Source organism: Onychomys torridus, chromosome 17 (assembly GCF_903995425.1).
Source record: "Onychomys torridus chromosome 17, mOncTor1.1, whole genome shotgun sequence".
NCBI classification, from domain to species: Eukaryota; Metazoa; Chordata; class Mammalia; order Rodentia; family Cricetidae; genus Onychomys; species Onychomys torridus.
Window position 1 is genome coordinate 53,595,093 of NC_050459.1, and position 15,719 is coordinate 53,610,811.

Consider the following 15,719-nt stretch of genomic DNA (forward strand, 5'->3'; position numbering starts at 1 on the left):
ACAGCCTGTAAATTACAAATTCTTACTTACATTCTTTGAAGGGAGCTTTAAAGATGACTTTATGATTATCTTATAGGAGTTTATGACTTAGTCTTTTAAAAGTCATGGCTTATTGTTAATAATATTCTGAATATTATAAGACAATGGGAAACTAATTTCTTGGGCTACTGGTAGGAACAATTTCAGATAAAGAATAAGGTGTTTAATTTCATCTGAGCTCCCAATGAATCCAAAGCTATACATCTTCCTGCACATTAACATGAATCAGGGTCTCTGCCATCAGATACTGGTTTGTGTCTTTTTTTTTTTTTTTTTAAATTTATTTATCTATTATGTATTATGTGTACAGTGTTCTGCGTACATGCCAGAAGAGGGCACCAGATCCCATTACGGATAGTTGGGAGCCACCAGGTGGGTGCTGGGAATTGAACTCCCGACCTCTGAAAGAGCAGCCAGTGCTCTCAAGCCTGAGCCATCTCTCCAGCCCCTCTGGTTTGTGTCTTACTAGCTGTCACTGGCAAACAGACTGTAGATGTCTCGGCATCTCAGGTAGTGGGGCCCATAACGAGTCACAGCACTTTTAAGGATTAAACTGGAAAAACGCGTATGCAGTCCTGCACAGGCAGCATTGTGCACAGCATGCTCCATGTAGCACATGGTATCACTGGGGAGCAGGTGGGATATTAAGGCTAGTTTAAACGCAGCTCGTAACACGTGAACTAATATCTGCTGGTGAAGACCTTGATCCGTGCCAGCGGGCACTTCCTGTGTTGACATGAGTGCCCATCCATGACCAGATGTCTTATCTTGATGGACAGATAGAATACCTTGCCCAGCATTTAAAAGCCGGGTTGAATTGACAGCATCGCCCTATACATGTTTACCAGATTTCTGTGGGACAAACACGGTTCTGTTATTAGAGTCATCACCCTGGATTTTACAGCCCAGACCTCTGTCCTGGCTCCATCCTCATTCTCCTCTACTGCAGAAGCTGAGTGTGTTAGCAAGAGGCTGTCCTGTGTCTAATCCTAGCTCCCAAGGGGCCCCGTGATGACCTCACAGGACTGACGCCAGGCCTCGCCAAGATAGCGTCCATGATGGCATTGCAGTCGGGTTTGAAGGGATACACACCACGATTTGTCAAGCATCATGGCAGCAAGAGGTGAGGCCATCAGCACCCTTCCTTCTGCCTTACTCCTAAGGGTGGTATAAACGTTTCCATGAATGTCTTTTCATTCAAGGTTTCTCAAAGAGTCCAACTTCCTTGAACAACACTTACACAGATCACCTACAGGATTGCTTAGAAAGCAAACGAGTTAATTGGATACTGAATTGAGTGTAGATGAGAACACTTCTTAGAGTTTTTAAGTTTTGAAATTGCTGTATGGTCTGTTAAAACAGTCCGCTGGACTCTTTCCGGAAGCCAGTCTGTTAGTCACTCCTTCCCCATGTAACAGTAGGCCTGTCACAGCCATGAAGAGGTAAGCTGCCCACATCCTCTCCCATCTTTGCTGGGTTATGGGAGGAACAAAAGATAAATAGTAATGGTTGTGCTGACATAAGAAAAATGGATGCTTCCTATTTGCTAAGCCTTATGACGTCCTACCACTGTGTTGGGTGATACAGTCTGTTTTGTCAGCATTTTGACTTATTTTCTGCATTAGTTAATGGTGGACAATTAGTTTTTATGGTGTTTGACTTGTCCTGGCAACGAGGAAGGAGTCACAGGCCACCTACCAGCAACCACAAGCTCCAGGTTAAAAGAGTTCTGTCCTGCTCTGTTGGTGGCAATACATGTGTAGATGCCAGCATCCCGGGACGTGACCGGCTCTATGATGAGGGAGTGTACTCCATTCTCACGGACCAGCATCTTGTGAGCACTGTCAGGGCGGATGGGCTTCCCATCAAGTTGCCAGCTGAGATCTGGGGTTGGTAACCCACTGACCTAAACCAGAAAGGAAAGACGCGTGAATTTCTTTAATATTAAAACAAATCACCAGGAGTTATTATGGAGTCAGTTCCTCTTGAGTTTTGAAATTGCTGTATGGTCTGTTAAAAACAGTCTGTTGGATTCTATATATGCAGTTGTGGAAGCCTGTCTGTCTGTCTGTTATTCCCTCCCGGTGGGACGCTAGGTATGACAAACAATGGCCTTTTAGACGGCTTTTTCATGCTAGCCTTGTTTAACACCTTCCCATGGTTTCCATAAACACGCAGAGACTCACAACTAAACATTTCTTATAGAACAATCCAGAGATAAGTGAAACAGGTATTGAAACATATTTCTGTCATCATCTTACCTCACCCAAGACTATAAAAATTCTCGGGTGATGTCAGCATTGGGCTCTGAGCTCTTTGGAAACAACCATTATAACAATAACACTCAGATCTAAAGCTTCCCAGCAAGGAGTGGCCATCGCCATGGAGACGTTAGTTAATGCGTCCATTAGTACACAGACCTATTATTAGTTTATAATCCATGCAACTGAAGAACAAATGAAATTTGAAATTGCCCAGAAAGTCATAGACAACTTAGCATCATGTTGGAAATGTCCTGAAATCTGAAGACCCAGGCAGCTGTGTGACATGTTACAGTGTAAGGTGACAGGGTGAAAGCCACTGCCAGCTTTCTACAGTGTTGCCCTTGATTTGAGAGTAGGTGGGCATTAGGAAGTCCCTTTGAAATCCCTTCTTCTTCCAACTTCACTAGTGGGAAATTACATATTCTGGCCCCCAGAGAGACAGCTAAACAATTCCTATGAAGCACTAGCTTTGTTCAAATCTGTCAAGAGACTCATACATTCCATCCTGCCCCATGGTATGTGTTCATTCCTACTACCAACAAAGCATCTCCTATACAGGTCGTCAATGTCTGGAGGATGCAAGGAGAAAGGGCAATTATTAATAAGAGAATGGGATTTCCGAAAGAGTGGTAGTTAGGAAGTGGTTTTTGAGGCAGTATGATGTCCTCTTATCCCTTGCCACACCCAGATGTACATCTCCACGTGTACATCTCCACATGTACCCTCTCCCTGTGGGGAAGACCCTGGAAGTGGCCCGGAAGTAAAGCAATTTACATTCCCAGCTGAGCTCCATCCAGGTCTTGGGGACTTTATAGCTTGTTCCCACTTTTCTGGGCTTGGTAATGGACAAGCAGGATCATCTAACTTGTAGGAAGCTGCTGACTGGGTTCTTTCAAAAACAATTCACCGAGGAGCTGTTTCATGGGTAGAGGTACTTGTGCTCAGGCAAAGGGAGCAGGTCCTAGGCTTGAGACTCCGGCACTCCCAGTGTGTAGTGAGAACGGCCTGGTATCAGGTCATCAGGTCGTCCCAATAGCCACAGTCTGAGCAGTCTGTGCTCTTGGTCCTCGTGGAGAGGCAGAGAAAAGGGCACACTTTACCTACTTTGAAGCAGGCAGCAGAGTGCAGTGTCCATTGGTTTTTGAGGCAGGGTTTCATGTGGCCCAGGCTGGTGACTATGTAACCAGGGATGACTTTGACCTTGTGAGCCTCCTGCTTCTGGGTTCTGAGTGCTGGGATGTGAGGCTTGTGCCACCACACCCAGCGACTTTCAGACGGTCTGTATGCAGGTCAGATCATGCTAGTGAATTCAAGGACTGATTATTTTAGTTCTCAATACCCTTTAAAGGCAGAGATGAAAGGACATTTAGGGTGCTTTTTAGAGAAAAGAAAAAGTGGTTACCAGGGCGCTGCATAACAACTCACCACACCCACTCTTGCTACTTGCTTACATATTAAAATTAATCTCAGACTTGATGTAATTTTGCTTAAGTAATTCAGTATACATTAAAATAATAGAAAATCTTCTTCTTCTTCTTCTTCTTCTTCTTCTTCTTCCTCCTCCTCCTCCTCCTCCTCCTCCTCCTCCTCCTCCTCCTCCTCCTCTTTCTCTTCCTCTTTCTTCCTCCTCCTCCTTCTTTTTTCTTCCTCTTCTCTTATTTTTTTCTGAGACTGGGCCTGACTGTGTAAAGCTGACTGATTTATGTTTCTCTGTATAGACAACGCTGGCTGGGAACTTCCAAAAATCCACCTGCCCCTACCACCTGAGTGCTGGGAATAGGGGTGTGTGCCACCACACCTGGCTCAGAATTCTGTTTTTAAACATGAAATTAATAACAATCTTAGAATGTCATCATTTCCTTTGTTGATTGAAAATACCATCATATTGGTTATATATATGAACTCTTTCAAAATTTAAAATATTTATTTAGAGAATGGGCAAACACACACGATGCTCTAGAATATGTACACATTGTGGAATAATGAGGTTGAGCTAAGCAGCTCGTTCATGATCTCACATGCTTGTCATTTCTCTTTTGTGGCAAGAACCTTTACAGCTTCCTGTCAGCAGCCTTCATGTGTCTGAAGGGTTGTTAATAATTGCCATAATGAGCCATAGATGTCTTGAACTTGTGTCTTCTGTGTGACCGACAGCTTCCCAAGCCTGCTCCGCCAGCTCTTAGGAAGCATCATTTATAAAGTTCCTCCACCACTGAGCTTCTTTAGATCTCTTTTGGGAATTTTGTGTTGTGGTCTGACGTTCAGTGAAGTCAGACATTGGCTTGAGGGGTCGGAATGGAGCAGAGAGCTCCCCAACACTAGAGAAAGAGTGGCCCAGGGCAAAGAGGAGGCGTGGTCGGAAGGTGACGCAGGCTCCAGTCCAGCTGGCGGAGGACAGAGACGGGGTTTGAGTTTTTGTCTCAGGCTCTTAATCTTTATATTTTGTCCCCGAGTTCTATTTTATAATAAAGGGTAAAAGAAATCGTAGCAAGATTCTACCTGTGGGTGACAGCTGAGTGAGGTCATGCAGTGTCTGTCCTTCTGTGCCCGGGTCATTTCATTTAATGTCCTTTGGGTTCTCCATGTTTTCACCAATGATGGTGTTTCTTCCTTCAATACACCTTACACAGGTTTATGTTTAAATCTGTCTGTCTGTTGGTGGACACTTGAACTGATTCTGTATTTTGGATGCTGTGAATGATGTGAGTACAGACATCTTGGACTTGTGATTGCATTTCCTGCGGATCTATAGCCAACCAGATTGTATAGTAGTTCTAACATGGGAATTCTTGTGTGTGGTGTGTTTGCACATGTTCCTGTGGATGCATGTACGCATGGTGGTGGAGGCCAGAGGTCAATGTCAGGTCTACAGTTCTCCTAGGTTTGAGATAGGGTGTCTCATTGAACTCAGAGCTCACTGGTTGGCTAGACTGCCAGCAAATGAGCCCTCAGGGTCACCTGTGTCTACTACCCTACCAGCAGTGGGGTAGTAACAGAGCAATAGCTTTTTATGTGGTGTTGGAGAGATCCGAACTCAAGTCCTCATGTGTGAGCAGTGGACACTTTACCAGCTGAGTGATATTCTCCCTCATGTGTGAACCTTAAAAACTATCTATCTATCTATCTATCTATCTATCTATCTATCTTTTATTTATTTATTTATTTATTTATTTATTTATTTATTTATTTATTTATTTATTTGTGACAGGGTCACACTACGTAGCCCTGTTTGCCCTGGAACTCATTATGTAGACCAGGATAGCTTTAAACTCAGAGAGATAAACTGCCTCTGCCTCCCAAGTGCTGGAATTAAAGGTGTGAGCTGCCATATCTGGCCCCCTGAATATGTTAATTCTTGATTAATAATGCTTTGAAATTCAACTTGTGTTTCATAATGTAAGGTGTATTACATTAGGAAAACAAATTATTTTAAAGAATACATTTATTCTTTTCTGTATGTACTTAGGAGCCCCCCATCAAAAAAAGAGTGATCAAATAAATTAGATTACTTCAAAGTAATTGCTAGAATTGCATAAAGCACCAACTAAGAACGAGGAGACACACGTGATCCTTCCATCTCTCCCTCAGGAATTCTGTGGTCATTGGCAAATCCCCTCTCCAACTCACCGTCTTTCTCACACTGATAAAGGAATCGTAATTTCTACTCTTGCATCTTCAAGAGCAATAGCTTTGAAACTAACTAAGGCCACAGCTACGGCCTAGTTTTAGAAATACCCATATGCATTGTTCTTTACTTCACACGAGCCTGGGGGCGCATGCACACCCAGGAAACTTATTTTAACAGCAACTTTTTCAGGCCTCTCCACCAAGCTCTGCAGTTTTTATTCATGTTCTGCAATTCCAGGGAGAACCAGCAGATGGAGCCCTAAGAATCTTCAAACCGATCTACATTTAAGCGTTAAAGGTTTGGACAGCACACAAATGACGGGTGGCAGGGGTCCAGGGGTACTGCTAGGGGATGGAATGTACGATGGGAAGCAGGAGGTAGGTGAGGGGAGGAGCAGGGGACTAGAAACCAATCCAGACTAAATATGTTTGAAAACGCCATAAGGAATCCTGTTAGCATGTCGGCTAATTTAAAATAAAGTTAACCCATCAAAACTACTCTAAGAAAGACAGTAATGCAGCAATGGGAAGAATAAAAAAGCAAGTAACTTCATAGCACAGAGGCATCATGAAGATCACCAGATGATTGGGATGCATGACACATTCATCCCGTTTACTGTTGCTACACAATGGGGGAGGGGGGGGTCCTGGGGAGGGCGGGGGGAGCAAGACCTAGTGATTTCCTGGAGTTTAGTTCTGAGTAAAGAACATATTGAATGACAGTTTAAAAGGAAAGAAAATCATAATGATAACTGCATACACAGGGAGTCTCCTTCTCTTGGGCTGGGGTCATCTTGTGCTCCATGGGAAAGACAGAAACACAGACACACTTACTTTGCAGTCCATCCGGCAGAGCTTGCCTTCCTGGACAGTCAGATCTCCAGGAGCCTGCAGGAAGTGAGGCCTGAAGAATCGCTCCTGAATGGGCTCGTTTTCATCGCCACTGTCCCTTGATCGAGAGCGAGGCCTTGAGACAAGAGAGACACGTGACAGGCAGGTAAATAGAGCATACGCGGAAGTTATTTCCAGGAGAGAGAAGTCCCTGTCTGCGTCCACCCCACAACACTTACAACAAGCAAACCTTGTTTCATTTGGAAGTTTATGACTAATTGAATTTTCTCCAGTCAGCGAGCGGACTACTAAATATAAATCAGAAGAGGGGAATAGAGAAGGGGGTTACTATATTTGAGAAGTTGTTTCCTAATATGACATTTTTTCTTTTTTCTTTTCTTTTTTTTTCTTTTTTTCTTTTTTTTTTTTTTGAGCTGAGGATTGAACCCAGGGCCTTGTGCTTGCCAGGCAAGTGCTCTACCACTGAGCTAAATCCCCAACCCTAATACGACATTTTTAAAGCTTCATGTTGGAAGCTTTTTGTTGTTGTTGTTTGTTTGCTTTTAAGAACAGGGTTTCCCTGTGTAGCTCTGGCTGTCCTGAAACTCACTCTACAGAGTGACCAGGCTGGCCTTGAACTCACAGAAATCCATCTGCCTCTGCCTCTCGAGTGCTGGGATAAAATGTGTGAGCCACAGCCCAGCTCTTTTTTCTTTCTTTTTTTAAACCAAATCTTTCCCAATGGAAATGAATATTAACTTTTCACTATGATTTAAATTTTGTAGCTAATTATAATTTCCTACTTTATATAAAAAGATAATGTATTTCTCATCAAAATTCTTTCTCATGTTCCCTGGGAAAACAAATTGCATTTTTAGGCATGTTTAATTTTTCATTAGCTTGTCTGTATGCCTGAAGGCCTTATTGTCTGCTTTAAGCGAGGGTGGTGCCGACCTCTCCAGCTTGGTGTGCCTCCTCTGCTTATGTTACCAGAGCGACAAAACCAACAGCAAGGGCACGGGAGACTTGGGAAACCAAGCAAGATGTTAAATGCAAGTTGTCAAAAATCATTAGGAAGAGTAAGTTTAAAAGTGGAGGGCTGGGGCTGTAGATCAGTGGAAGGGTGCTTGCCTCAGATGCACGAGGCCCTAGGTTCAATCCTCGGTGCTGAAGAGAAAAAAAATTAGCCCCCTTAACGAGAAAAAGAACAGTGGTGAGCAAGTAACATTTTCAAGTATGTCAGACGAACAACAGTCAGCTGTTTTATATAGCTTAAATCCCGACATTCTGAATGACAACAATGTCATGTGGAGCCGCTGATGTGTGGAAAAGTTTAGCTGTATTCTACACACTGAAGAAAAGGAGAAGGACCCAGAGTGACGGGCATGATATTAACGTGTGTACAGCCACAGACGGAGGTCTAGGCTCCTGGGAGCTGGTCCTGCCACAGGGAATGCGGAGCAGTGTCTGCGCATGCTCAGCCCTTGTCACAAGCGAGGGCTCTGTGGTACAGGCTCTGGGTGATATATGGGCACCACTTGTCTGGTGCTTCCTTACTTTTCCTGCTTATCAGTCCACCAAAGGTGTCTGCATGTGAGGCCGTAATCGACAGTCAGGGGCTATTTTAGGAGGCTGTGTCTGTAACACCACTAAACATGACAGGCTGTCTGCCTTATCATGTTCCTTTTAAATTTTAAATACATTAATAAGAAGTGGTACCCATTACTGCCATCATGGTTTCATCCTGTCATAGGCCTGGATTTAGAAATTTGCTAGATACTAGAAACTTACAACAAATCTTACTTATAGGATTTATGGTCTCACTGTACTGTTTTGAACCAAGTGATTTAAAATGCACACTTACCAAACTAGCTGATTTTAAGAATAGTGGTAACAGGGTATAACCGTCAGCCCCCACACAGCTGTTGGTTTAGACCTGTTTTGAACATTTGTGTCTCATTTGCTAGTATTTTCATGAAAAGGTCCTGAATCTCGATTTTCACACCTTTTATAAATTATGTCCCATTTAGCAAACTAAGGACCATACATCTCAACAGTCGGGACACACACTGGCAAGTATTTGCTCCCTGCTATTTATACTCCTCCCCTCCATTTCTAAGCTGCAAAGGAGCACAGTAAAGGCGTGTTCACTGTCACATTGTGGTAGCAAAGGGTTTACAGCAACGAATGAAGGAGTGAGAGGTAACGCCCGGGACACCCGGGAATGAGCATCTGCAATACCTTCTGGCATGAGGATGGCCCAAGGGAGAGCGGGGACTGCGACCTCTTTGGTTGACAGCCTGCACCATTAGCCGTCCCGTACAACTGACACGGCCCTGTTGGAGACATGAGGAGAAGACATTATATACTGCGCCAACCCGCTAACCATCACACACTGGTGGGTTCTGTATCTTATTCTCCCTACGACATTATTTCTTAGTCAGGTGCCAGCAAAACCATCTGCTGAAAGAATTCAGGTGACAAGCATCTATTTTATCTAGGAGGGCATTCAAAATGACACCTCTCATTAATTTGCAGAATAAGGTTTCCCTAACACATGAAACTGACTTGTAAAATACAGGAGGAGGATATTTCTCTCTTATGATGCTCCATTTTCACGGTCAAACATCTATGTATCGTGGCTGATTCTGAAATCAGAATTAGATGTTTTAGTTTTCTGTCAGATCTTCTCAGTAATACGTTCATCAACAGCTAGTGTTATTGCTTTGTCCAAGCCATGTACTAAAGGATGCCTGCACAATAAAATGAGCATCCTGTAAGAAGTGTGCATAGGACAAGGTGAGCATCATGACAGTGTGCCATTGTGGTCTCTGAAAATAAACATGTGCGCAATTTAAAAGCCAGGAGTGACTGGACACCCGGAACATGTTGCTGAATCTACAGGCCTAGCTAATGAAAAGTAAACTTGAAACTGTAAACTTGATAAGTTGTAAGCAGTCACGTGTGGCACTTCAGGGACCCAGATGACGAGCATAGGTCACCAGATCTTACTCTGGAGTTTGGTTTCAGCTTTTTTTTTTTTTTTTTTTTTCATACTTCTGCTAACAGGCAGCAACATCAATGAGCTCCTCTCCCACTTTTCAGAAGGAACAGATCTGTCTCTAACTTCTGGAGCCAAAAAGAAATTGCAAGAGAGGGAACATTTCTTGGTTGGGTCTGAGCGACTATGGGACTGGCGGGTGAGAGAGATTTGTCCTGACTGTGGACCAGGCAGGAAAACTCTAGCTAAAAATGGCGCCCAACGTGTTGGCAAGAGTTTCCACCTAAAACCTGAGAAAAAAGATTCTAAAACGGAGCTAAAAAACAGCTTCCTCCTTGTCTCTCTCAAGTTAGCGGCAGCCTGCTGGTTTGAGCTACCATGGCGGGTTCCTGGCGTTTGCGTCTGACCTGCAGTGTGGTGGGAATGAGGAGTCTACAAGCGACACTTTACTCTGCTGCATGGTGGATTTAGTCTTTGCTAGTTAAAAAAAAAAGTTTCTGGGCTATGCACTAATTTGATAGAACTGCTTCTGATAGTTGATGGTACACATGGCTCCAGACCCAGAGCTGGCGATAAACTGTACCACCGCCACATTGGGAAGCTGAGGTGGGTAGAGCCAACAGCCACAGTGGCATTTCAGTCTTACAAAGATGGATATTACACAGAGAATCTGGTTTGTCTTGTCTTTGGGATTTTTAACTACAGAAAAAGATTTGATTGTAAAAGCTGATGAGTTAAACAAATATGTAAATTTTAAAGGTACTTTGACTTCAAAATTTGGATATAAGGATATGTTGCTTTGGAAAAGAGTCTCTGCTTTTGTTTCCACAGAAAGCCAGAGGCTGTGGATTTGTTCCAGATTAAGATACATCAGGTTTGATCAGCCAAGACCACCTGAAAGGTCTCTGATGACACAATGGCCCAGATGATCCGACATCCAAAATGTTTCAAGGCAACTGGCTCAGAGGTTTACCCTCATGGACTATTCCATAATCCTAAAATTTTCTTTATGTTCCCATAAGATACAGCGCCCCCCTCCAGCAGGAAGTAGTAAGAAAAACTACGCCCAAATTCCCAGCTGGTTTTGGAGATGAAATTGGCTCACTCCTTCTCTAAACCCGAGCACATTGTTAAAAGAAAAGGTTAAGAGATTCTTGTGTCCCAAATCAGAAGAGCCCTCTGGTGTGGGACAGAGAAAAACCAATATTTTATTTAAAACAGGTTGACTATAAATGCAATCTCTTTCTAAAGATAAAAAGGGGATATGATATAGATATGATAGGATAAAAGGGTAGATTAATGAACTTGCTTCTAAAAAACAACAACTCATTTAAAATGTTTTACATTGGTATAGATTTTAGTCTATTGATACAAACTTAAAGTTAATTTTGTTATACTGTGTGTATATTTCTACTCTTGTTTAAGGTATTATGTTTGTACAGCTCATTTAAAATTGTAATGGATAATTAAAAATAGAGTAATAACTGGTCATCTATGATAATCATACTCATAGCCATGTTAGTTAAGTCTTCTAGGTATACACAGAGATATTTCAGATAGACAGGTAATCTTCAAATACTTCAAAGGCCTACAGAATATGGCATTTAAAATATTTTTAAAATTTAGACTTTCTGGACACTGAGACATGTCTGCTCCTGGCAGCACTGATTTACTTCAGAGAGGAGGATGGGCATTGAAGACACTTCATATTTTATCTTCACCTTGGCAAAAATAGCCATTTGGGCAAGAAACTGTTATTGCCTGGGCTGCTTGATCGACTAGACATGCAGGACCCATAGAAAGGTGACCACTAAACTTTGCTTGACAAAATGGTCCTTCAGGTTCCTGCTTTGCAGAGGAAACTACCAGACATTCTACAGGACACTGAGAAAAGTGACCGAGAGACTCTAGCCCTGTGGGCTGAAGATAAATGCCCCAACTTTACAAAGGAACATTAGGTGACTGTCCAGGCTGCCAGCTGTCTCTGTCTACCCTGCAAGACTCCCGAAAGTTGTTTACATCCTTCTCCCAGTTCTCAGGTAATATTATATCCTTCTGAGATCTTTGATGTGGTTGAAGACTAGATAGTTATAATTTTCTCAGTTATGATAAAAGATAAGTTAGATATAAAACTTTAGACTCACAAATATAAGATAGATAGGATATCTTCTTTAATATTGTAAATGTAATTCTTGCTTGATAATTGTTTTGTTATCTGTAATTTTACTATGTAAAAGTTAACCCTCCTTTTTTAACAAAAAGAAAAGGGGAAGTGCTGTGGATATCACTCTGTATAAATAAAGTGCTGATTGGCCAGTAACCAGGCAAGAAGGATAAGGTAGGCGGGACAAGGAAGAGGAGAAGGCTGGGAACAGGAAGGCTGAGAGGAGACACCTCCAGCCGCTGCCATGAGAAGCAACATGTAAAGACACTGGTAAGCCACAAGCCATGTGGCAAAGTATAGACTAACAGAAATGGGTTAATTTAAGATAGAAAATGTAGATAACAAGAAGCCTGCAACAGCCATACAGTTTGTAAACAATATAAGTCTCTGTGTGCTTTCTTGGTTGGATCTGAGCGACTATGGGACTGGCGGGTGAGAGAGATTTGTGCTGACTGTGGACCAGGCAAGAAAACTCCAGCTAAAGGAACATGAGAAGCAGAAATGCCATTAATAATTAGGCTTCATGAATAGTAGACTGGGATGGATGAGAAACCCTTGTAGCCAATAAACAGGAATGCAGCAATGTTCTTTGAGGACTGGTGTTCCAGCTGAGAGTGTGCAGGGGCAGACTCTATTAGAAGAAACAGGTGGGCCATCACAGCAAGAAACCTAGAGTAGGATTTAATGGAGGGCAGGAGTCTAGTCAACCTGGTTCTCCAGCCTTCCCAAGTCATGACTTCTCTCGGGATGCAGCCACTCAGAAAAGGCCGACATACAGGTTGTAATGCAGACCAGAGAAGAACTGGAACCACTACGTAGAAAGGGGTAGAATGAAACAAGATGCAATCCTTTCCCACCACTAGATAAGTGAGTGTCGTTAGCATCCAACATTTGCTCTAGAGGTCGGAGGTCAAACACTGTCTTTCCCAAAAACTGCTGAGGAGAGCTGAGGAGAGTACCAGAAGAGAGGACTGTTTCCCCATTAGATGAACTGTATCTGAAGCCCAGGCTACACACAGGCGATCACACTGACTCGGAAAACATTTGAGAATCTCTAGAATAGCTATAAATCAGGAAGTTAATCTCATCAAAGCCCTCTAAATCTATATTCACTCTGGAAAGATCTATCTGTGACTTGCTTAGGAGATTCCTCTCTATTAATCACCCTGCTGATAGATCATGCTAGATGCTTTATCAGATGAACAACTAAAATGTAAGATTCCCCTTGGAGATCAAAGACAAGAAATGCATATTTTGTGTTTCATGGACAGCTTCAAGTACATCGACATGGGACGTGGATTCTGTCTTTGTTGCTGATTTGGTGGTGGGATGCATATAAATGAATCTATTCTTCCTGTGGTGTAAAGCCCAGGATGCAAGAGGAGTTTATATTAACCATCATTTATGTAGTCAGAAGATCGTAGAGTATGACTTAAAATCAAACTTTAACCTTGAACTTAGGAAAGAAAATGTGAATTGCTTAAAAAAAATCCCCTTAATGTCAATTTGAATTATTGTTTTCTTTTACAACTTTGGGCAGAATAAGGATACGTCATGAATAAGTATACACATAGGCATGCCTCAAAAAGATGCTGTAAGGATTAAATGTTAAAAGAAGAGGTCACTGTTTATGATCTTTCTAGTTATATATTAACCTTCACTTCTGCATATAAATAGGGAGAGCTTGGTCTTCATGAGGTAGGGTTATGTTTGATGACTTGGTTGTTACTGGCTATATATATATATATATATATATCACTGCATCACATAGTGATACCGCTCAGGGGTGAGCCAGGTGCTGCCAACCCAACCCTGGGACCTGCATGGCTGGAGGAGAAACTGACTCCCACAAGCTGTTCTCTGAACTCAAAACACACACTGTGGTAAGTGTGCACGCACACACACACCTACACACCTACACCCACCCACACACCACATTAAGTCAGTAGATAACATAATAAAAATATTGTAATATGTTGCTAACCAGTAGAGGAACATTTTAGAAAGCATCCAAACTAAGAAGTCATATACTTTTAACTTAAAAAAAAAAAATCTAGAATTCAGTGGAATCATTGCAAAGATGCTGCCTGTGTACTCCAGAAAAAGTTCAGATGTGAAGTCTGAACATTTTACCAAGAGGCTGCTCATTCAGAATCAGCACCAAGGAGTTTAAGCCTCTAAATATTCCAACCAAGCCTAGGAATCATTGAAATTATGCACAACTATACACTATTGTTCTTGGTTTTTAACTTTCTGATTTCCATCTGCTCTATTAACACATAGAATGATAATCAAATGAATTCTTAAGTAAAGCCTATAACAAGCCTGGGAACCCCATGCTAACATAAACACAACCAACACACTAATTTTCTCAATTTAACTCAGCTCTGTGTTGCATCTATTTCAGAGTGGGGTGGGCGGGATTCCACAGAGTTTAAAGTTACAGTACAAGCAAGAAGTTTGGATTGTTACAGTGATTCTACATGAAACGTCCAGCTTGGGAAGGTTATTTGATGCCTCGTCACTCGAGGCCAGTTGTTTACATAATATGGAAATAACATTTATGTTTCATAGTTTATGAGCCTAACTCATGGCACACGAACCTCTGTGAAAGCTTGCCGCTTGTGTACATCACGCATTTGGAGGAAACAGCAAACTGCAAACCAGCCCTCCCAAACCCAAGTGCAGCATAAGGTAACTTAGCAACGCAACAAAACACAGCAAAACATCCACATTTAGATTCAGCTGTGCCTTAAAGACAGGATTAGAGTCTGAAACAACCCGTTTCTGTGATCTTCAAACTGGCAATGTCTGGTGTAGGGCTGTGCAATCGTGCTAAGCTGAGTGAGCTGGTCTGTGATGAGTTTGCTGGAGCTGTACACATGGAGTGTAACACATGGCCCAGTTGGCATGGGTTCCGAGCTGTGTATTCTGTCCCAGGTAAAATTTGGAGGTAGCTAACAGTGTCTAGCATGTTTCTTACTCTCCAAAGATTCATCCAGGTGGAAAAATACCCTGTTTTAAAATACCCTGCGGGGCATCAGCATCTTCCTCTGTCCTTGGTTCTCACCCTCTTTCTTGCCTGCTTTCGGTAATTACTCCCCTGCTCAGGAAAACCCTTCCTCCTGAGATATGTTACTGGAATCTTCTTCCCTACTCTGATCCTTTCCTCCTCCTCTCGGCCACTGCACATGATGCAGGCTACAGGCTCTGCGCCGTCTCCCCTCTAAGCCCAAATGCTTTCACAGTTAGGAAAAGAAATCTGAGGAAACTAAAGGGCATCAGGGCTTTAGGAGAGCAGCCTGCAGTTTTCTGTTAGCTACACCTGATGCTTCGGAGGGAGGGTGTTTCTTGAGAAGAGGTAGCTTTTTGATTTGATCTCCTACCCTTGTCTACTTCGGGCATTCTTCTCTTACATCATTTAAAATTTGCCAACTACAGGAACATGACAGCAGTCCAGTATGCAATAGGGTATGTTCTAAGGTGTGGTGGTGGCTGGGCAATTACTTTTAACACCATGTATCCACAGCCACAGAAGATCAGGTCTGCCAGAGTGTAGGGAGAAAAATGGCCTGTCGCTCGCTCTAATTTCAATGCCACTTTTTCTTAATGTGTAGGAAGATAAATCACATTATCTACATATGGTTCACAAAACCTGCATCTGGCATATTTGGACAGGATGCACCAGCTCCTGATGGTTTTACTTTTGGAATTAAAATCAACCAGGCAACATGACCAGAAACTTGGGATAGCAACTACTGTGAAGTATCACCAATTCCCTAATCCTCTCCCA

General features: G+C 42.6%; 1 protein-coding gene across 3 annotated transcripts in view; it reads right to left on the reverse strand.

Annotated features, from left to right (window-relative positions):
• The window catches only part of Palld (palladin, cytoskeletal associated protein), a 411,174-nt gene that overhangs the window by 5,158 nt on the left and 390,297 nt on the right, over positions 1-15,719 (reverse strand). For all 3 annotated transcript variants that reach the window (XM_036166697.1, XM_036166696.1, XM_036166695.1), the window contains 3 exons: positions 9,003-9,097; positions 6,765-6,897; positions 1,738-1,945 (listed from right to left, as the gene is read on the reverse strand). In XM_036166697.1, coding sequence (XP_036022590.1) covers positions 1,738-1,945; positions 6,765-6,897; positions 9,003-9,097 — 436 coding nt within the window. The remainder of the gene's footprint in view (positions 1-1,737; positions 1,946-6,764; positions 6,898-9,002; positions 9,098-15,719) is intronic.